The 23,070-nt window shown below is 35.6% G+C and overlaps 1 protein-coding gene and 1 long non-coding RNA gene across 13 annotated transcripts; one reads left to right on the top strand and one right to left on the bottom strand.

Moving 5' to 3' along the window:
* Positions 1-765: 765 nt before the first annotated feature.
* On the bottom strand, positions 766-16,577 carry LOC126605421 (uncharacterized). Of its 5 annotated transcripts, XM_050272820.1 has the most exons (5): positions 7,643-7,714; positions 2,995-3,023; positions 2,307-2,632; positions 1,917-2,172; positions 1,394-1,615 (listed from the first exon to the last, which is right to left on the bottom strand). In XM_050272820.1, exons 3-5 carry the CDS (start codon positions 2,598-2,600, stop codon positions 1,512-1,514), a joined length of 654 nt encoding a protein of 217 aa, XP_050128777.1. In that variant the 5' UTR covers positions 2,601-2,632; positions 2,995-3,023; positions 7,643-7,714; the 3' UTR covers positions 1,394-1,511. The 5 variants fall into 5 exon arrangements, with proteins under 5 accessions (XP_050128780.1, XP_050128777.1, XP_050128775.1 ...); XM_050272823.1 differs by lacking the exons at positions 1,394-1,615; positions 2,995-3,023; positions 7,643-7,714 and adding exons at positions 766-1,081; positions 16,472-16,577; XM_050272818.1 differs by lacking the exons at positions 2,995-3,023; positions 7,643-7,714 and adding an exon at positions 16,472-16,576.
* LOC126605423 (uncharacterized) lies at positions 2,406-21,196 on the top strand. Of its 8 annotated transcripts, XR_007616949.1 has the most exons (7): positions 3,181-3,371; positions 6,985-9,468; positions 10,173-10,506; positions 10,738-10,927; positions 11,432-12,854; positions 19,567-20,098; positions 20,884-21,196. It is a non-coding gene; the product is annotated as an uncharacterized LOC126605423 (long non-coding RNA). The 8 variants fall into 8 exon arrangements; XR_007616946.1 differs by lacking the exons at positions 3,181-3,371; positions 20,884-21,196 and adding an exon at positions 2,406-2,525 and having other exon boundaries at positions 7,178-9,468; positions 19,567-20,737; XR_007616947.1 differs by lacking the exons at positions 3,181-3,371; positions 20,884-21,196 and adding an exon at positions 2,911-3,005 and having other exon boundaries at positions 7,628-9,468; positions 19,567-20,737.
* The last annotated feature ends 1,874 nt before the right edge of the window (positions 21,197-23,070 follow it).

Below are 23,070 nucleotides of genomic sequence, written 5' to 3'. Positions count from 1 at the left end.
TTAAACTTGATACTCGATTCAAGTGTTGTATAGGCGATGTCTTTAAATAGGAGAGTGATTTACGGCCGTCGGTAGCACAATGAAAATCACTATGGGCAAGGAAAAAAGTAATACAGCACAAAAATTACATACAGAATCATTCATTCTCAACACAAGAGCAACAAAAGACAGCAGTAATCGCAACAAGTTAGCTTACAGAAAGAGCAAGTCCACACTTTTGACGCCCCACAAACCCAAGATTTCAATTTCAGAGGGTGGTTCAGGCATGACAACAGAAAGACCAGTCCCGAAAAGGTCACGGTATGGAGCAAAAGCTGAAGTAAGATGAGCTGCAAGCCTGTAAGGGCATACTCTTGGTTGAGCATACTAAGATGCTAGCTCTTGCGGGTGCGGGGATGAAATTATTAGACTGGCTATAATGCTTATTTCATTTCAAATCAGTCATTTAGAGACCACACAGCGTTAGACGTGTAACAATGCCACCAATTATCACCCTACTAAGTACTAAAGACCAGATCGTGTTAGTGTTGCTCCCCTGTCCCCTCAGATTGTATAATGCCTTGTGATTGTTCTTCACAAAACAACACTACCGCTCTGCTCGGAAACATCTTTCTATTCCCCCGAAACCAAGGTGCAAAATTTGATTAGAAGCAGCCTAAAAGACTACCATTTCATAAATAACATAGACTGGGGTATCCCTATACACCGATACTAATCAAAGTGGACAAAAATTATAAATAAAATCTACGAGGAGCTTTGGTTAAGTAATTAGCTAAAAGAACTTTATAAATGGAGGACTTACAGATATCAGGAATTAAACTAGTTGCATGTACACGTAGGGTAAACTCACAGCTGAGGTACCAGAAATTGAAACACGTCCAACATAAATTCATGCATAAAAGCTTGATGTAAAAGAGAGAGATACCCGGAAGACGGAGGTCTGGCGATGATGGCACCAGTGGGTGGAATCGGGAGACATGCAGAGCGTACGTACATGTTTGCATTTCTCTCCCAATTTCATTAAAACAATTACAAGCCATGCAGACAATAACGGCAGTCTACACAATCACCTTCTACAGACCTGCACAACACTAATAAAACAACTCCTAATTTGTAATCCTTAAAACTCAAGGGTATCATGTTCAAAAGGTACAAGTATTTCTATGGCACTCTCAAAGCAATGTTGGGGTAAACCAGATTCGTCTTCATATCCGAACTCTGTTTCCTCCGTATCAACTGTTGTCCTAAGGGGTTGGCCTGATGGATGTGCGCTAAATAGGCCACATCCGCTAACTTTCACAAACATTTTTGTACTTGTGTTAGCTTCACATGCATCATACTAGTAGAATATCCAAAACGCAAGTATAACATTGGCCTAAAACGCAGGTGTTGGTTAACTTCGCACAACCTTAAATAGTATCGTAAACAAGTTCATTGCATCCAAACAATTTTTTACTTTTATTGTTTTCAAGAATATAATACGAAAGTAACAAAATGTCATATTCCAAAACTTAATATTTTTGGAGGGGCAATTCGTGCAAGGTGTTTAACATCTCATCCTCAAGGGAACATCTGCTTGTCTTCACTGGAACTTTTACCTCGGGGTAGTAAAGCTCTGAAACATTAGAGAAGACACCGATGAGTGCATTTGAAGGTAGCTCAGTATTAGCACTGCTGAATGCAAAATACAAAATCCGAACAAGATAAAGAGATGTTCTATAAAAGCGATGGTAAAATTTGAAAAAGAAGCGAAAAGAAAAGATGGTAAGTATGATTCAGCAAAGATGTGTATATCATGCAAATGAATCTTTCAATATTCTTACAACTAATTAACATTGGTTTCTCAAATCGTCAGCGAAATTAACAAATTGTAATGCAAATAATCAAACTATCATGCCCTGTAAATAACTAGCTACCTCTGGTATCAATTGGATCTCTTGTGCGATTGATCTTTGGGCTTGTACGCCTGTTATCAATCAGTTTTAAAAGTCTTCCACCATCAAGAACAAGACCAAACAATCTGAGCTCCTTTGAGATTGTCTGCGCAACGATTGCTTGATAAAGCTTCACCGTACCAGCATCAGCGGCCTCTAATGTTATAAAATAGTTCATACAGCCGCAAAAAAGCTGCTGACTTTCCCTTACCCACCTCACAAACTGCAGTTGGGCATCCTAAAAGAGAGAAACATAGAAAATTGGATTGGAGTAGAGTAGAGTTTATACTAGCAAACACATGCCTCTGTCGCGCGCGGGGGCGTGCACACATACACAAAACACATAAGTGAGTAGTTATAATTAGTTATTACCTTTTGCTTGTTGAACTCTTTGACAGCGAAAAGAGCATGTTTCTCGTAATGACGGGCACATCTACCAACGTCAGAGATGGGACATGTAAATCTTCTAGGAAGTCTGTTTTCATGGTCTAGATAAGAGGCCGGACGTGGCTGGAGCTGGTTAATGTTGTTGGATAATACTGTTGGAGCTGTGCTTGGTAGTGCCTCTCTCTCTCTTGTAATCCTATGAAGGTGAAACGTAATACTGTTACTCCAACTCCCAAGCTTTCGAGCCACAGAGGGAAAGCGGAAAGCCATTGCCGCCATGCTCTCCACCCCTACACACTGCACATCTGCAACTGCATTTGCGTCTTGGGTTAAATCGGTTGGTCTGCGACCGAGAATCAAATTACATGATATTTGACACAAGCCCGTAAAAGTTGGTTGCTTTTGTGAAACCAAAGCAAACCAAAACCAGAACCAAAATTAAAACCAAAACCAAAACCAAAAGAATCTATCCATCCATCTATTTACAGTCCAAGAACAATTGGAGTGCAAATATTATATAATATTATTTATCACAACAGTTGGAGCAAATATAATTATCAAAAATCGCTTCCTCATCAATTTTATATAATTATCAGAAATTAATCAATTTGTTTGTGCTTGTGGTGCAAATATAATTACAAACAAGTCAAGTGATCAGTTGAGGGAGACTTACCTGGAGTTAAGGTTTCGGAATTGGAGGAGCAGTTGAAATTTTCTTTTATTTTTTTATGGGAAGGGATTTAGAATTTACAGTTTACTGCACCGAACCTAATTAAACTACTCTGCCAAATCAGGGAGTTCGTTCAACTTCAAGTCTTCAACCAACAGGCTATGTCAAAAGAACACGTGGCATATCACACACCGTTCATTCTTGTTAGCCAGTCCTATAAAATAAAAAATCACAAACCCAAACCCTAAGGCTTAAAACTAAAAACAAGAAAAAGCCTCTCTCTCTCTCTTCTCGTCACTTTCTCTTGACCCAAACGGCAAGGAGAAACCTCGGAAACTTGGAATCGAACCTCCCCTCGCTCAATTTCTGTCATCGAATGGGTAATTATCTAAATCTCCATTATTTCTTTGGGGGAATTTCAAATCTTTCCATCTCCTTTTTTACTTTCTTATATATACAGTCCGATAATAGGCATGTTTATGCCTGAATTGTGTTGATTTCTTTCGGGGAATTTCAGATCTTTCGATCTCCTCTTTTACTTTCTTATCTATACGATCTGATTATATGCAGATTTATGCCTGAATTGTGTTGATTCTGTGTGTTAAAAGCTCTCCAAAAGAGCTTACAATTCTTTTTTCTTTTCATTGAAATGGAAGCCTGATACTTCAAAATCTAAGCTTTCCCATATGTTTCAATCTCCCGCGGCTACGAACCCAGGACTCCAGACCCAAATTTAATATCGAGTCGTAAAAGGGTTGGATCTGGAGCTCTGAGAACCACTAATATTTATTTGTTTCTTTGTCTTTTTTTGGATGGTTTTTGAAAAATTAGACCCGAAATGGATTGGAATATCTGCATTTTACAGCAAGGTCCTAACTTTTTAGTTTGGTGGTTGGGAATGAATAGAAAGGCTAAAACTTTTGATGATACATATAGAATTTGGTGTGATTTGGGCATCTGGGGAAGTTGAAAATCTGATTTACAAGTTGGATTGGTTCAAGATTCATCTTTTACTTCTTGTGTTCCTTACTTGTAAATAAAAGATCAAATGTTGGGGGAAGGGCATTTAGTTATCGTCAAGATACTATGAAGAAACATATTAGTGAAGTTATCTGTTTGGTTATTGCGCGAATTCATACCCTTTTACCCTAACTTTTCTCTAGGTATTGAATGATTCAAACCGTTTATTTTTAGGTCATTCTTTGAAAATAATTTATTCGAACCTGTTAGCTCATTAGCTCATGTGATGCTTTTTTTTTTTTTTTTGCTGCAACAAATTCATTCACTCATAGTGTCACTAGGTGATATCTCAATTGAGATCCAGACAATCAATCCTAGCGATCCAGACAATCAAACTTCTAATCCTCATACTAGTACCCACAGAATAGCTAAAATATTATTTGCACAATAAAATCCAATCCTTAGCATACAAAGGGCAGTATTTCCAAGATATTTTAACACAACTCATTTGTTCAAACACAGTTCATATATATCAAGGTAATGAAGCATTTAAACAAATCATCTCAAGAATCAGAAAACACTAAGCAATACTCATCAAACTGAATCAATATATATAAAGTAATCTAAAAAATGACATTTTGGTTAAAGTAAAGTAGCAAGGTCAACAAGTGGATTTTCACTTTCTCAAAAGCAGCACAAATCCCTAATTCTTATGGAAAATGTAATTTTTATTTATTTAATCTCATAATTGATAATGCTAATCTCCCTACCTTTTCTTTAATCTCAAAATTTCTAGCCAATATCCCTATTTCTTCTTTATTCTCAGAATTGCTAGTTAATCTGTAATTTCGTGGATTCAATCAAATTTTAGACACAATGATGTCAAACTTGCCCAATGTCGTTAACCTTATTAAGCATGTGCATCGAGTTTTTAGAGACCAAGAAGCCAGTAACATAGTTACTATTGTTATTGCAATTTAGAAACTAATATCTAAACCATAAATATCCTTTAACATAAATTAAGTTATTGTTTTAATATCTCAAATGATTGCTGGGCTGTAGCCTCAGTTGAATGTTTGCAAGCCGTGGTACACATGAACATCGGAATTCAGCTTTTGTTCTCCACACAACATATTGTGGACTGTGCCATTCATGTGCGCCTAACTAAAGAGGAACTTAGCCTACCACTTAGAGAAAGGTTGGGCCATCTGTTGGACGCCCTAATCTACATGATTGCCGTACTCTACATGAAGAATCATGATGTTGCATTGAAGACCGACTAGCCTTATATGGGTCACCCAATCAACGTAAGCCAACCACCTTCAAACACCTAGTTAAACACCTAATAATTTAACTAACATGTATGTAAAATACATGTTTGAATTTGAAGGTTGTTGACTTACATTGATTGGGTGGCCCATATAAAGCCAGTCGGTCTCCAATGCAACACCATGAGTCTTCATGTAGAGGAGGGCGTCCAACAGATGGCCCGGCCATTCTCGAAGTGGTAGGCTAAGTTCCTCTTTAGTTAGGCGCACATGAATCCTAGGGGCACAATCCATTGTGGGGAGAGCAAAAGTCAGATTTTGGTGATCATGTGTAACACGGCTTGCAAACATTCAACTGAGGCTACTACCCAGCAATCATCTTAGATATTAAAAACAATAACATAACTTTATGTTAAAGAATATTTATGGTTTATGGATTAGTTTCTAAATTGCAATAACAATAGTAAGTATGTTATCGGTTTCGAACGACTGGATGCATATGCTCAATGAGGTTAACGAAATTTGGGTGAATTTGGCATCATTGTGTCTAAAATTAGATTAAATCCAAGAAATTACAAGTTAGCTAGCAATTCTAAGAATTAGGGAGATTGGCTATAATATCTGAGATTAAAGAAGAAGTAGAGAGATTCGCCATATCAATTTTGAGATTAAATAAAAATTACATTTCCCATAAGAATTAGGGATTTGTGCTGCTTTTGAGAAAGTGGAAATCCACGTGTTGTAGACCTGGATACTTTTCCAGATTACTGCCATTTTCTAAATTACTTTATATATTATTGGTTCTGTTTAATGAGTATTACTTAGTGTTTTCTGCTTCTTAACATGATTTGTTTAAATGCTTTATTACCTTAATATATTTGAACTGTGTTTGAATAAATGAGTTGTGTTAAAATATTTTGAAAATATTGACCTTTGTATGCTAAGGCTTGGATTTTATTGTGCAAATAATATTTTTTATACCTCCTTTCATATCTTCTATTGGTGCTAGTACGAGGATTTGAAGTTCTTTATGTGATTATCCTATTGCGTTTCCTTTTGAGAATGAAATTTGAAGCTCATGTAACAGTTTTATAAATGACAATGGGTTGCTAGACTTGGAAGTTTGTCAATAGCTAACATGTTGGAGAAGAAGCAAAGTATTTGATTCAATTCTTTTTACAAAAGCTTTTATTTTGTGGATATAATTGATACAAGTGCTATTGCAAACAAGCTTTCCCATGTATTCATTTGTGCATGTTATTAGCTGGATCTGCATGTTATTGTGACTTGATGGATATGCGCAAAATAGGCCACATCCGCTAACTTTCACAAACATTTTTGTACTTGTGTTAGCTTCACATGCATCATACTAGTAGAATATGCAAGAGCCGAACCAAGATGCAAGTATAACATTGGCCTAAAACGCAGGTGTTGGTTAACTTTGCACAACCTTAAATAGTATCGTGAACAAGTTTATTGCATCCAAACAATTTTTTGACTTTTATTGTTTTCAAGAATATAATACTAAAGTAACAAAATGTCAAATTCCAAAACTTAATATTTTTGGAGGGGCAATTCGTGCAAGGTGTTTAACATCTCATCCTCAAGGGAACATCTGCTTGTCTTCACTGGAACTTTTACCAGCAGAGTGTACACTAGCAAACACATGCCTCTGTCGCGCGCAGGAGCGTGCACACATACACAAAACACATTAGTGAGTAGTTATAATTAGTTATTACCTCTTGCTTGTTGAACTCTTTGACAGCGAAAAAGGCATGTTTCTCTTAATGACGAGCACATCTACCAACGTCATAGATGGGACATGTAAATCTTCTAGGAAGTATGTTTTCATGGTCTAGATAAGAGGCCGGACGTGGCTGGAGCAGGTTAATGTTGTTGGATAATACTGTTGGAGCTGTGCTTGGTAGTGCCTCTCTCTCTCTTGTAATCCTATGAAGGTGAAACGTAATACTATTACTCCAACTCCCAAGCTTTTGAGCAACAGAGGGAAAGCGGAAAGCCATTGCCGCCATGCTCTCCACCCCTACACACTGCACATCTGCAACTGCATTTGCGTCTTGGGTTAAATTGGTTGGTCTGCGACCGAGAATCAAATTACATAATATTTGACACAAGCCCGTAAAAGTTGATTGCTTTTGTGAAACCAAAGCAAACCAAAACCAGAACCAGAACCAAAATTAAAACCAAAACCAAAACCAAAAGAATCTATCCATCCATCTTTTTAGAGTCCAAGAACAGTTGGAGCACAGATAACTATTAGAAATCAATCGTTTCCTCATCAATTTTATATAATTATCAGAAATTAATCAATTTGTTTGTGCTTGTGGCGCAAATATAATTACAAACAAGTCAAGTGATCAGTTGAGGGAGACATACCTGGAGTTAAGGTTTCGGAATTGGAGGAGTTGAAATTTTCTTTTATTTTTTATGGGAAGGGAAGGGAATGAGTAAGTTCAACTATTTTATTATTCTTTTATTATTTACAGTTTTCTTCACCGAGCCTAATTAAACTACTAAGCCGAATCAGGAAGTTCGTTCAACTTCAAGTCTTCAACCAAGAGAAAAAGACAAAAACAAAAGCCCAATAGGCTGTGTCAAATGAACACGTGGCACATCACACACCGTTCATTCTTGCTAGCTAATCCTAGAAAATAAAAAAGGCTAAATAGCCAAAATGGTATCTGAGATTTGTATTACTCATCACTTTGGTCCCTGAGATTCCAAATCAATAAAAGTGGTCTTGAGATTGTCCACCATCCATCATTTTGGTCATTCCGTTAAAAACTCCGTTAAATGTCTCGGAGCTCTTGGCTAGAAGTTTGGGCAATTTTCAAAGCTTTGTAACTCAATCGTTTCTTAATCAAATTCGACCCATAATATATCAAAATGAAGATAGAAAAGTGTAGAATAAGATTATACCATTTGAAAGCCCAATGGTTGCCGGAGATATCAAGAAAATAGCCTCAAATTGACTGGTCCGAGTGAAAATTGAAAAACTTGCCAAAAACTGGGTAAACTTTAAACATTCATAACTTCTTCAATACTCAACGAAATCAAGTGATTCAAAAAACAAAAATCATACTTCTTGACGAGACGAAGAGAATGGTACATTTTTCGACCACTAGATAGCCGTGGTTTGGCTGAAAAACGATTAGGTTTCCAAATAAGTATAATCTTATTCTACATTTTCCTATCTTCATTTTGATATATTATGGGTCTAATTTGGTTAAGAAACGATTGAATTATGAAGCTTTGAAAATTGCCTAAACTTCCGGCCAAGAGCTCCGGGACACTTAATGGAGTTTTTAACGGAATGACTAAAATGATGGATGATTGACAATCTCAAGAATCACTTTTATTGATTTGGAATCTCAGGGACCAGAGTGATTAGTTATGCAAATCTCAGAGACCATTTTGGCTATTTAGCCAATAAAAAATCACAAACCGAAACCCTAAGAGTAACTCCAGCGTGGAAGCCCTCTCCCCAGGCTATTCATTATTCAATCCACCCCAGTGAACAGTAACTGCCCTTGATGAACAGTAATAGCCTTTTGCATCTCCACCCCTACACTGAATAACCCTGGCAATTGGCAGTAAAATATTACTATTTTTTATTTATAAAATAATTTTATTTGTAATTTCGGATAATATTTTTATTCGTTCTCGTTGCTCCACGTGTCATTATCCTAAAAGACAATTATTGGTGATGGATTTCCGATAAGATTTTTAATTGTTCTTGTTGCCCCACGTGTCATTATTTGAAAATACAATTATTGGTGATAGATTTCCGATAAGATTTTTAACCAATTATATCACGCCACGTGTCACAATATGTTTACAATCTTTGAGGATAGATTTAAGTCAGATTTTTAACAAATGATGGCTTGCCACGTGATATTATCTACAACCTAATCATTTCTGAATCCTTCATATAATTCAACATCTATCCTCACAAATCTTACATCAATTTTCTCAATATCTATATCATTGTTCATAGTTTCTGATTCCACACGCTGGAGTCAATAGGCCGGACTCTAGGCCCTGTTTGCTGGCCTGTCCCCCGAGCAACAACCCACGGTGGAGTTGCTCTAAGGCTTAAAACTAAAAGAAGAAAAAGCCTCTCTGTCTCTCTCTCTTCTCGTCACTTTCTCTCGACCCAAACAGCAAGGGGAAACCTCGGAAACTTGGAATCGGACGTCCCCCTCACTCAATTTCTGTCATCGAATGGGTAATTATCTAAATCTCGACTTCTATTTTGCTACTTTTCATTGAAATTGATTCTGTGAGTTAAAAGCTCTCCAAAAGAGTTTACAATTCTTTTTTCTTTTCATTGAAATGGAAGCCTGATACTTCAATCTCCCGCGGCTACAAACCTAGGACTCCAGACCCAAATTTAATATCGAGTCGTAAAAGGGTTGGATCTGGAGTTCTGAGAACCACTAATATTTATTTGTATCTGTGTCTTTTTTTTGGATGGTTTTTGAAAAATTAGACCTGAAATGGATTGGAATATCTGCATTTTACAGCAAGGTCCTAACTTTTTAGTTTGGTGGTTGGGGATGAATAGAAAGGCTAAAACTTTTGATGATACAGATAGAATTTGGTGTGATTTGGGCATCTGGGGAAGTTGAAAATCTGATTTACAAATTGGATTGGTTCAAGATTCATCTTTTACTTCTTACGTTCCTTACTTGTAAATAAAAGATCAAATGTTGGGGGAAGGGCATTTAGTTATCGTCAAGATACTATGAAGAAACATATTAGTGAAGTTATCTGTTTGGTTATTACGCAAATTCATACCATTTTACCCTAACTTTTCTCTAGGTGTTGAATGATTCGAACCGTTTATTTTTAGGTCATTCTTTGAAAATAATTTATTCGAACCTGTTAGCTCATTAGCTCATGTGATGCTTTTTTTTTTTTTCCCTGCAGCAAATTCATTCACTCATAGTGTCACTAGGTGTTACCTCAATTGAGATCCAGACAATCAATCCTAGTCGTACTTGGGATGGAGGTATTCTATGGTTAAAGGGTTTGTTAAAACTAGGGAATCAAGTGGAAGGAGGAAATTTGTCCAGACTCTTTATGGCTCCCCTAGAGCAACAGGTGCAATGCGATTTTGAGACTGCAATTGTGATGGAGGAAACTCCTGCAGAGGAGACATATTCTTTGTTTCAAAGTGTGTAAACAATGTGCAAGACGCACCTGCTGCTGCTGTGGAGGAACCGGTGGGAGAGCCTGAAAAAGGAGACTTTATTCTTCTATAGTATGTGCCTAAATCCATTGTCTCCTACTACTTTTGTGCGACAATGTCTTTATGTCCTTTTGTGCATCTTTGCGTGTGTGAATTTTTCTTTTGTGCATCAACTGGAAACTGCTTTGACTATACTGCAGCTGCGCAACAGTCTTACATTACGTTAGCTCTATTTCGGTGAACATGCTTTAGTAACTTATGCTTTATTTTTTGTTGAAAATGACTGACAGATAGTAGTTGCAGGTTGCTAAAGGACCATCTGCACCAGCAGTAGCTCCACAACCTTGTAATAGTAGTGCTCAAACTTACGTCGTCAGAGTGGAATTACACACCTCACCTCAGGTCGCTGGTGAACAATCCAACTCTGCCCAGGCATTTGTGTCCAAGTCTGGGGCAGAAGCAACAAGGGAAGGTTATGCACTGGAGGAAGAAGGTAGCTTTTTGAGCCATATTTTTATGGTTTATGACATCAGCGAACTAAATTATCCATTGTTATTTTGTTGTCCATGCTGGTTGTTACACCTGGTTACATAGCATTCTATTGTATTATAAATTTAATAGATTATTTTCTTTTGTCAGAATGAAACTGATGCAAATATCATTCTATTAATTTTTATTATAACAGATTCATCATTTGATTTTTGAAATGAGAAGTTAGTTGGTGAGCTCCAACATGTATGAGGAATTTAGGATTGAAATTTTAGTTTGTGCAGATGTCAAGATGTTGTAGTTTTATATGTATAACTAGGTACATTTTAAGTATTTGTAAGTCGAACCTCATGTTAAATTATTGTTACAAGTGAACTTCTAAAATCTGTCTATGTAAGAAATTTGCCTCCTAGGGTTGCTGAAGATGTGATCCATAACCGAAGATTTTAAACGTCTATTATTTGATAAAAGTCCTCAGTTCTCATATGTGGTTATGCATCTATTGCAGATTCTTAGGGCTTGTTTGTAGTCTTTTCTTAGGACTTATAAATTCATGAGGTACCTATCGAAGTGGCACGAGGAAGAGTAAAAAGGCTGCAAAAGCATCACATCAGATACTACTCAAAGAGCATGAGTTTTTAACACACAGAGCAGGTATTATACTTCCTGAAAAGATATGACTCATTGTTTAATTATTCTCATAATTGCTAGCTAATATGTAATTTTCCTGGATTTAATCTAATTTTAGACACGAGGATGCCAAACTCGCCCAAATTTCGTTAACCTCATTGAGCATATGCACATTCAAGACACAATAACGTGCAGACCCAACCCATCTATTAATATGATAGAATGCACAAATGAATACATGAGAAAGCTTGCTTGCAACAACACTTGTATCAATTCCATCCACAAAATAAAAGCTTTCCTAATAAGAATTGAATCAAATCCTTTGCTTCTTCTCCAACATGTTAGTTATAAAATTGTTACATGAGCTTCAAATTTCATTCTCAAAAAGAAACACAGTAGGATAATAACATAAAAAACTTCAAACATCAAACTTCTAATCCTCATACCAGTACCCACAGAAGATATGAGACGAGGTATCTGAAATATTATTTGCACAATAAAATCCAATCCTTAGCATACAAAGGACAGTATTTCCAAGATATTTTAACACATCTTATTTGTGCAAACACAGTTCATATATATCAAGGTAATGAAGCATTTAAACAAATCATCTCAAGAATCAGAAAACACTAAGTAATACTCATCAAACTGAATCAATATATATAAAGTAATATAGAAAATGACATTTTGGTTAAAGTAATCTGGAAAAGTAGCCAGGTCTACAACAAGTGGATTTCCACTTTCTCAAAAGCAGCACAAATCCCTAATTCTTATAGAAAATGTAATTTTTATTTATCTAATCTCATAATTGATATGGTTAATCTCCCTACTTTTTCTTTAATCTCAGAATTTCTAGCCAATCTCCCTAATTTTTCTTTATTCTCAGAATTGCTAGCTAACCTGTAATTTTGTTGATTTAATCAAATTTTAGATACAAGGATGTCAAACTCGCCCAAATTTCGTTAACCTCATTGAGCATATGCATCCAGTCGTTCGAGACCAAGAAGCCAGTAACATAATTACTATTGTTATTGCAATTTAGAAACTAATTCCTAAACCATAAATATCCTTTAACATAAATTAAGTTATTGTTTTAATATCTTAGATGATTGTTGGGCTGTAGCCTCAGTTGAATGTTTGCAAGCCGTGGTAAACATGAACACCGGAATCCAGCTTTTGTTCTCCCCACAACATATTGTGGACTGTGCCCTAGGATTCATGTGCGCCTAACTAAAGAGGAACGTAGTCTACCACTCCCAGAAAGGCTGGGCCATCTGTTGGACGCCCTACTCTACATGATTGTCGTACTCTACATGAAGAATCATAATGTTGCATTGGAGACCGATTGGCCTTATATGGGTCACCCAATCAACGTAAGCCAACCACCTTCAAACACCTAGTGACACTAAGAAAAAAGTTTAAATAATTTGACGTGTATGTAAAATACATGTTTGAATTCGAAGGTGGTTGGCTTACATTGATTAGGTGGCCCATATAAAGCCAGTCGGTCTCCAATGCAATACCATGATTCTTCATGTAGACTAGGGCGTCCAACAGATAGCTCAACCATACTCGGAATGGTAGGCTAAGTTCCTCTTTAGTTAGGCGCACATGAATCCTAGGGCACAGTCCACAATATGTTGTGGGCAGAACAAAAGCTGGATTCCGGTGTTCATGTTTACCACGGCTTGCAAACATTCAACTGAGGCTACAGCCCAACAATCATCTAAGATATTAAAACAATAACTTAATTTATGTTAAATGATATTTATGGTTTAGGAATTAGTTTCTAAATTGCAATAACAACAGTAATTATGTTACCGACTTCTTGGTATCGAATGACTAGATGCATATGCTCAATGAGATTAACGAAATCTGAGCGAGTTTGGCATCCTTATGTTTAAAATTAGATTAAATCCTGGAAAATTACATGTTAGCTAGCAATTCTAAGAATTAGGGAGATTGGCTAGAAATTCTGAGATTAAAGAAGTAGGGAGATTAGCCATATCAATTATGAGATTAAATAAATAAAAATTACATTTCCCATAAGAATTAGGGATTTGTGATGCTTTTGAAAAAGTGGAAATCCACTTGTTGTATGTCACATCCTGGGCCTGCTCCACAACCGTAGCACGATACTGTCCGTTTTGGGCTTACCATTCTTTCACGGTTTTGTTTTTGGGAACTCATGAGCAACTTCCTAGTGGGTCACCCATCATGTGGGTGCTCTGACCTCCTTCTCGCTTAACTTCGGAGTTCCGATGGAACCCGAAGCCAGTGAGCTCGCCTCGTGCTTGGTAGGGATGATAATATACATTTAAGGATCATTCCCCTGGACGATGTGGAATGTTACATTGTAGACTTGGATATTTTTACAGATTACTTTAACCAAAATGCCATTTTCTAGATTACTTTATATATATTGGTTCCGTTTAATAAGTATTACTTAGTGTTTTCTGCTTTTTGAGATGATTTGTTTAAATGCTTTATTACCTTGATACATTTGAATAAATGAGTTATGTTAAAATATCTTGGAAATACTGAACTTTGTATGCTAAGGCTTGGATTTTATTGTGCAAATAATATTTTAGATGCTCCTTTCATATCTTCTGTGGGTGTTGGTATGAGGTTTTGAAGTTCTTTAAGTGATTATCCTATTGTGTTTCCTTTTGAGAATGAAATTTGAAGCTCATGTAACAGTTTTATAAATGACAATGGGTTGCTAGACTTGGAAGTTTGTCAATAGCTAACATGTTGGAGAAGAAGCAAATGATTTGATTCAATTCTTTTTACAAAAGCTTTTATTTTGTGGATATAATTGATACTGGTGCTGTTGCAACCAAGCTTTCCCATGTTTTCATTTGTGCATGTTATTAGTTGGTCTGGATCTGCATGTTATTTTGACTTGAATGTGCATATGCTCAATGAGGTTAATGAAATTTGGGCGAGTTTGGCATCCTCGTGTCTAAAATTAGATTAAATCCAGGAAAATTACCGGAGGAGATGTCCCCGTTGCCATAGCTAGTAGGTTGGAGTTGGTGATTTGGGGGTTTATTATTATTATGATTTAATACTTATACTTGGGTACTTTATCTTTTTTTTAAAGTTTTTTTTGGTTAGAAGAAATAAGAAATTCGAGTGTTGGTGAAATTACAATGTTATTATTTTTTAACCGTTCACCAAAGTTTTCGCATTGCACAGCAAGACCTCGAATTTTTTTGTTTTGGACATAAATAAGAAGACATTGGCTCTAGACCAAGCTCGAAGCTCATATTCGCGACCGAGTCTCGGAAATCTCTTTGTTGCAATGATCAAGTTATTCGACAAGGCGCCAGAAAGTCTTGTCTTTTTGGTGACCTAGAATTTTTTTGTTTTGGACATAAATAAGAAGACATTGGCTCTAGACCAAGCTTGGAGCTCATATCCGTGATCGTGTCCCAGTAATCTCTTTGTTGCGATGATCACGTTATTCGACAAGGCGCCAGAAAGTCCGGTCTTTTTGGCAACCTAAGACGAAGGCATACCCCATACTCAAATTTTCTCTCAAGCCTTCTCGTTCCCTTCAATTTAGTTTCCTTTCAATCCATTGTGTTATTCAAGAACCTCAATTAATGTATTGTTAATTAAAAGAGATCTTATAAATTATCAAGGGTGTGACTTCCGGAACCGATTCTAAATTCCACTCTTTTGTGCCATTATTGGAACAAAACTAAAGAAGAAACATAATGAAGGGCCTAAAACAAACCAATTTGAGTCTTGATGGATAAAGTTTTAAATAAATAAAAGTTTTACACCTTTTAGGTTTGAGATGATTTTCGAGGTTTATATTTTCTTGTATTTCGCCCTGAGATTTGGAAATTTTATCAATTTACACCCTTTATCTCTTTAAATGTCTCATAATCCATTAAAGTGGAGAGTTCTTTTTTACCTTTTCTTTTCCGGTAAGAACTAGTGCTTTCGGTGTGGGAAGCGGCTTTCACCCACTACTTTTAACTTCTCAAACACCAAACTTGTGATCCTTTTACCTCATAAAGCTTGCGAGTACTTGATTAAGCATATGGCTTTTGCTCTCATATTGGCACAAATCATGTATTTAAGCTTTGATTTTGTTTTTGAATCACATGTGAAAAGAGATCCTAAAACTTTCAAACCCAAAAAACCTTGGAAAGCTTGAGCAAGAAATAAATTAGAGAACGAGAGGAAGAGAGAAATAAGGGAACTTAATTGAAAGTTTTTCCCTTAACCTTATATGCCTATCACACGAGAAAATTTAATAGAAAATTTTAATTTAATTATAGGGGAATATTTGAAAATTTACATAGTTTAAAACCCAAATTACATATTTGTTTAGAGGAAAAAGTGAAACACGACTTAAAGTTTTTGCTAAATTTTTCCCTGTTGGAGCTGTGCTTGGTAGTGCCTCTCTCTCTCTCTTGTAATCCTATGAAGGTGAAACGTAATACTGTTACTCCAACTCCCAAGCTTTCGAGCCACAGAGGGAAAGCGGAAAGCCATTGCCGCCATGCTCTCCACCCCTACACACTGCACATCTGCAACTGCATTTGCGTCTTGGGTTAAATCGGTTGGTCTGCGACCGAGAATCAAATTACATGATATTTGACACAAGCCCGTAAAAGTTGATTGCTTTTGTGAAACCAAAGCAAACCAAAACCAGAACCAAAATTAAAACCAAAACCAAAACCAAAAGAATCTATCCATCCATCTATTTACAGTCCAAGAACAATTGGAGTGCAAATATTATATAATATTATTTATCACAACAGTTGGAGCAAATATAATTATCACAAATCGCTTCCTCATCAATTTTATATAATTATCAGAAATTAATCAATTTGTTTGTGCTTGTGGTGCAAATATAATTACAAACAAGTCAAGTGATCAGTTGAGGGAGACTTACCTGGAGTTAGGTTTCGGAATTGGAGGAGCAGTTGAAATTTTCTTTTATTTTTTTATGGGAAGGGATTTAGAATTTACAGTTTACAGCACCGAACCTAATTAAACTACTCTGCCAAATCAGGAGTTCGTTCAACTTCAAGTCTTCAACCAACGGGCTATGTCAAAGGAACACGTGGCATATCATACACCGTTCATTCTTGTTAGCCGGTCCTAGAAAATAAAAAAGATATGATATCCACATACCTTATTTTACTTCTCACATAATTTCCTCCCGTTGATTTTCTTTAATTCATCCGATTCTATAACCGAAAATTAAAAAAAATGTGTGAAAAATAAAATAGAATGCGTATATCACATTCCAATAAAAAATCACAACCCCAAACCCAAAGGCTTAAAACTAAAACAAGAAAAAGCCTCTCTCTCTCTTCTCGTCACTTTCTCTCGACCCAAACGGCAAGGAGAAACCTCGGAAACTTGGAATCGAACCTCCGCTCGCTCAATTTCTGTGGGTAATTATCTAAATCTCGACTTCTATTTTGATAAAGTTTAAAACTTTTCATTGAAATTGATACAAAGATCCCAACTTCCCAAAGTTGATTTCTTTGGGGGAATTTCAAATCTTTCCGTCTCCTTTTTTACTTTCTTATATATACAGTCTGATAATAGGCATGTTTATGCCTGTATTGTGTTGATTTCTTTCGGGGAATTTCAGATCTTTCGATCTCCTCTTTTACTTTCTATCTATACATCGATCTCCTCTTTTACTTTCTTATCTATACAATCTGATTATATGCAGATTTATGCCTGAATTGTGTTGATTCTGTGTGTTGCCTAAACGGTTATACCTATATCCATAATCGTTTATAAATGATTAATCATATCCGTATATCCATTTAACGTAACCGTTAATACCCATTTACCCATTTATCATTTTTAACCCGTTTTTTTTTTTTTTTATCATTACTCTTTTTTCACTCATCTACATATTTTTTAACAGCTTGTAAATTAAAAAAAAATTATCATAATTTTTTTTGACAATTAAACACCGTTATAGTTACATTCATCATACATTTTTATATTTTAATTTTTTAAGTCCTTATACCATTCCAATAATTGAAATAATAATTTACGGACGATATTTTTAATTGTTATCAATGAAGATAAATATAATATTTGCTAAGTATTATTGGGTTACAAAAATTATTTAGAAGATATTTCTGTCAAAGTATTTTTGTCAATTTCATGGTTACCCGCAAGGAATTTAAATTAATTTAGTCAATTCTTTGATGATGAGAATCATCATTCCTGTAGTAGTGTTATTGAGAGAATGACCGATGAACTCCTTGCTAATTTATTGGGTGCTAAGTATTATTGGATCGAAAACATAGTTTATGTTAGTTTTACATATATAAAATAAATGTGTAAACGGTTGTCTGTTTATAATCGTGGTTAATACCCATAACCGTCCATTTAAATTTTACGGGTAAACGGTTATACCCATAACCGTTTATTTATCTAAACGGTTACCTATAACCGTAACCGTTTAATTTAAATAGGCGGGTAATCACGGTTACCCATAATCAATGGGTATTTGCCCATCCTTATACTCCAGACCCAAATTTAATATCGGGTTGTAAAAGGGTTGAATCCGGAGCTCTAAGAACCACTCATATTTATTTGTTTCTGTGTCTTTTTTTTTTTGGATGGTTTTTGAAAAATTAGACCCGAAATGAATTGGAATATCTGCATTTTACAGCAAGGTCCTAACTTTTTAGTTTGGTGGTTGGGGATGAATAGAAAGGCTAAAACTTTTGATGATACAGATAGAATTTGGTGTGATTTGGGCATCTGGGGAAGTTGAAAATCTGATTTACAAGTTGGATTGGTTCAAGATTCATCTTTTACTTCTTGCGTTCCTTACTTGTAAATAAAAGATCAAATGTTGGGGGAAGGGCATTTAGTTATCGTCAAGATACTATGAAGAAACATATTAGTGAAGTTATCTGTTTAGATATTTCGCGAATTCATACCCTTTTACCCTAACTTTTCTCTAGGTGTTGAATGATTCAAACCGTTTATTTTTAGGTCATTCTTTGAAAATAATTTATTCGAACCTGTTAGCTCATTAGCTCCTGCGATGCTTTTTTTCTTTCTCCTGCAGCAAATTCATTCACTCATAGTGTCACTCGGTGTTACCTCTCCAGACAATCAAACTTCTAATCCTCATACCAGTACCAACAAAAGATATGAGACGAGGTAGCTGAAATATTATTTAAACAATAAAATCCAATCCTTAGCATACAAAGGGAAGTGTTTCCAAGATATTTTAACACAACCCATTTGTTCAATCATAGTTCATATATATCAAGGTAATGAAGCATTTAAACAAATCATCTCAAGAATCAGAAAACACTAAGTAATACTCATCAAACTGAATCAATATATATAAAGTAATCTAGAAAATGACATTTTGGTTAAATGAATCTGGAAAAGTAGCCAGGTCAACAACAAGTGGATTTTCACTTTCTCAAAAACAGCACAAATCCCTAATTCTTATGGAAAATATAATTTTTATTTAATCTCATAATTGATGTCTAATCTCCCTACATTTTCTTTAATCTCAGAATTTCTAGCCAATCTCCCTAAATCTTCTTTATTCTCAGAATTGCTAGTTAACCTGTAATTTCGTGGATTTAATCAAATTTTAGACACAATGATGTCAAACCTGCCCAAATTTCGTTAATCTCATTGAGCATGTGCATCGAGTCGTTAGATACCAAGAAGCCAATAACATAGTTACTATTGTTATTGCAATTTAGAAATTAATCCCTAAACCATAAATATCCTTTAACACAAATTAAGTTATTGTTTTAATATCTCAGATGATTGCTGGGTTGTAGCCTCAGTTGAATGTTTGCAAGCTGTGGTATACATGAACACCAGAATTCAACTTTTGTTCTCCCCACAACATATTGTGGACTGTGCCCTAGGATTCATGTGCGCCTAACTAAAGAGGAACTTAGCCTACCACTTCGAGAAAGGCTGGGCCATCTGTTGGACGCCCTAATCTACATGATTGCCGTACTCTACATGAAGAATCATGATGTTGCATTGGAGACCGACTGGCCTTATATGGGTCACCCAATCAACGTAAGCCAACCACCTTCAAACACCTAGTTAAACACCTAATAATTTAACTAACATGTATGTAAAATACATGTTTGAATTTGAAGGTGGTTGACTTACATTGATTGGGTGGCCCATATAAAGCCAGTCGGTCTTCAATGCAACACCATGAGTCTTCATGTAGAGTAGGGCGTCCAACGGATGGACCGGCCATTCTCGGAGTGGTAGGCTAAGTTTCTTTTAGTTAGGTGCACATGAACCCTAGGGGCACAATCCATTGTGGGGATAGCAAAAGTCGGATTTTGGTGTTCATGTGTAACACGGCTTGCAAACATTCAACTGAGACTACTCACCAGCAATCATCTTAGATATTAAAAACAATAACATAATTTTATGTTAAAGAATATTTATGGTTTAAGGATTAGTTTGTAAATTGCAATAAAATAGTAAGTATGTTACCGGCTTCTTGGTTTCGAACGACTGGATGCATATGCTCAATGAGGTTAATGAAATCTGGGTGAGTCTTGTGTCTAAAATTAGATTAAATTACAGGTTAGCTAGCAATTCTAAGAAGAATTAGGGAGATTGGTTATAATATCTGAGATTAAAGAAGAAGTATGGAGATTCGTCATATCAATTATGAGATTAAATAAAAATTACATGCCCCATAAGAATTAGGGATTTGTGCTGCTTTTGAGAAAGTGAAAATCCACTTGTCGTAGACCTGGATACTTTTTCAGATTACTTTAATCAAAATGTCATTTTCTAGATTTCTTTATATATTATTGGTTCCGTTTAATGAGTATTACTTAGTGTTTTCTGCTTCTTGAGATGATTTGTTTAAATGCTTTATTACCTTGATATATTTGAACTGTGTTTGAATAAATGAGTTGTGTTAAAATATATTGACCTTTGTATGCTAAGGTTTGAATTTTATTGTGCAAATAATATTTTAGATACCTCCTTTCATATCTTTTATCAATGCTGGTATGAGGATTTGAAGTTCTTTATGTGATTATCCTATTGTGTTTCCTTTTGAGAATGAAATTTGAAGCTCATGTAACAGTTTTATAAATGACAATGTGTTGCTAAACTTGGAAGTTTGTCAATAGCTAACATGTTGGAGAAGTATTTGATTCAATTCTTTTTACAAAAGCTTTTATTTTGTGGATATAATTGATACAGGTGCTATTGCAACCAAGCTTTCCCATGTATTCATTTGTGCATGTTATTAGCTAGATTGGATCTGCATGTTATTGTGACTTGAATGTGCATATGGTCAATGAGGTTAACGAAATCTGGGGCGAGTTTGGCAGCCTCATGTCTAAAATTAGATTAAATCTAGGAAAATTACTGAATGAGACATCCCGTTGCCATAGCTAGCAGGTTGGAGTTGGTGAATTATGATTTTGGGGGGTTTTTTTTTTTATTATTTAATACTTAGGTACATGTTTTTTTAAATATTTTTTGTTTGAAGAAATTCGAGTGTTGGTGAAATTACAATGTTATTATTTTTTAACTGTTTACCAAAGTTTTCGCATTGCACAGCAAGACCTCAAAATTTTTTGTTTTGGACATAAATAAGAAGACATTGGCTCTAGACCAAGCTCGAAGCTCATATTCGTGACCGCGTCTTGGAAATCTCTTTGTTGCGATGATCATGTTATTCGACAAGGCGCCGGAAAGTTCTGCCTTTTTGGCGAACTCGAATTTTTTTGTTTTGGACATAAATAAGAAGACATTGGCTCTAGACCAAACTTGGAGCTCATATCCTTGACCGTGTCCCGGAAATCTCTTTGGTGCGATGATCACGTTATTCGATAAGGCGCCAGAAAGTCGTGTCTTTTTGGCAGCCTCCGACGATGGCATACCCCATACTCAAATTTTCTCTCAAGCCTTCTCGTTCCCTTCAATTTAGTTTCCTTCCAATCCATTGTGTTATTCAAGAACCTCAATTAATGTATTGTGAATTAAAAGACATCTTATAAATTATCAAGGGTGTAACTTTTGGAACCAATTTTAAATTTCGTACGATATACAATAAACAGTTACGATGTGAGGATCCTTAGGATTCCCACAATTTGGATCCGGATGGAATCCAAATCCTCAAGGGAGTGGTGGTAGTGGCAATGTTGGTAGATGGTCGGTGGAATGATGGTGACGATATTTTTTTTATTTTTTTATTTTGGGTGGTAGGCAATGTCATTTTCCAAAACCTAATGAGAATATTAATGGAATTTAAAAGACTCACTAAATGAGTCACTTTGCTTTTAGTAAAAGCATATTTCAAAAGCAACCTAATGAGGCTATTATTAAAAGATGTTGTTTGAAGATTATTGCTTTTAAAAAGTAAGCATTGTTGCAGTTCTATTAGATTAGAAATGTGATTGTGTAAATCTTAGTGTATATAGGGATATCTTAGAATATTTCATAAGTTATATATTATCCTATTAGAGTTGTAATCCTATTAGGGTAAAGATTTAACATTCCCTAGTACTATAAATAAATGCACAATGGGGGTAATATAACACACACCTCACAATCACATCTCTCTTTCTCCTCTCTCTTGCCGACGTCCCTCTCCCTCTCTAATACTAAGTACCATTTAGTAAATTAGGCCTCCAATGTTAGAAATGTGCCCTAAAGCCAATCATATGATGATACATTACAGACATTTCATATATTAAACTAATCTAGTTTAATATAAAGGGCAAAAATTATTGTTTGAAGCTGTCTCATATAAATGTTATATACTTAAACGATAAGTTCAAGGAATATGTAATTGGGAGAATGTGATCTAAAGAAGTTAGATTCATGAGACCATTCTCTTTCGTATACATATCCTAAACGTTCTTGATCATAGGATTGCCAATTGGGCATTAATAGTCTGTTAAGATCAGTACGTGTTATGTTTTCTCTTAGGGAGAGTGACTGGTCTCGAGTCATTGGTATGACTGACATCAAGACAAGCATGTAAGTGCTCAATGGAGAATGAGTTCACTGAACACAATCAACAAGGAGTTCTCATACTCATGTCACATGAGAAATCATGGTTGGGATAATGCAAAGTAGTCATTTGACCTGAGGCATCATAGTTGTCTTGTGGTTAGGTCTTTGATCTTTGACTATATCAAAATCACTCCATCAGAGGGTGTCCATGGCATAGTTGAGGTCAAGCCATTTAGCCATGGAGTTAAGTGAATGCGCAACAAGAGATCTCTAACCTTCAAACCGTTTGAGGGAGAATAATCTATGATATGATTAAGAATCTCTTACTAGAGTATGAATGAGATTTAGGAAGTCGTTCGAAATCATGTTCAAAGTAATCATATAAGAGAATCATATTTGATAATAGACATGAATAAACTATCAAACCAAACAATGTGGTCAAGAGTATGGTATTAGAGAAAGACTGTATTGCATTGTAATCCTAAACTGAATAGGTTCTTCACCTCTTCTGATTAGCTTGGGTAG

The sequence above is a fragment of the Malus sylvestris genome, chromosome 15 (genome assembly GCF_916048215.2).
Source record: "Malus sylvestris chromosome 15, drMalSylv7.2, whole genome shotgun sequence".
Lineage (NCBI taxonomy): Eukaryota > Viridiplantae > Streptophyta > Magnoliopsida > Rosales > Rosaceae > Malus > Malus sylvestris.
The sequence above is the reverse complement of the archived record's forward strand: the minus strand, read 5'-3'. Positions and strand labels throughout refer to the sequence as shown.

Coding starts and splice junctions, on each gene's coding strand:
- LOC126605421 (XM_050272818.1), bottom strand. CDS start 2,600: ATGGCGGCAATGGCTTTCCGCTTTCCCTCTGTGGCTCGAAAGCTTGGG. Junction 2,173..2,306: donor AAGAGTTCAACAAGCAAAAG/GTAATAACTAAT, acceptor TCTCTCTTTTAG/GATGCCCAACTGCAGTTTGT. Junction 1,616..1,916: donor AGATCCAATTGATACCAGAG/GTAGCTAGTTAT, acceptor CTAATGTTTCAG/AGCTTTACTACCCCGAGGTA.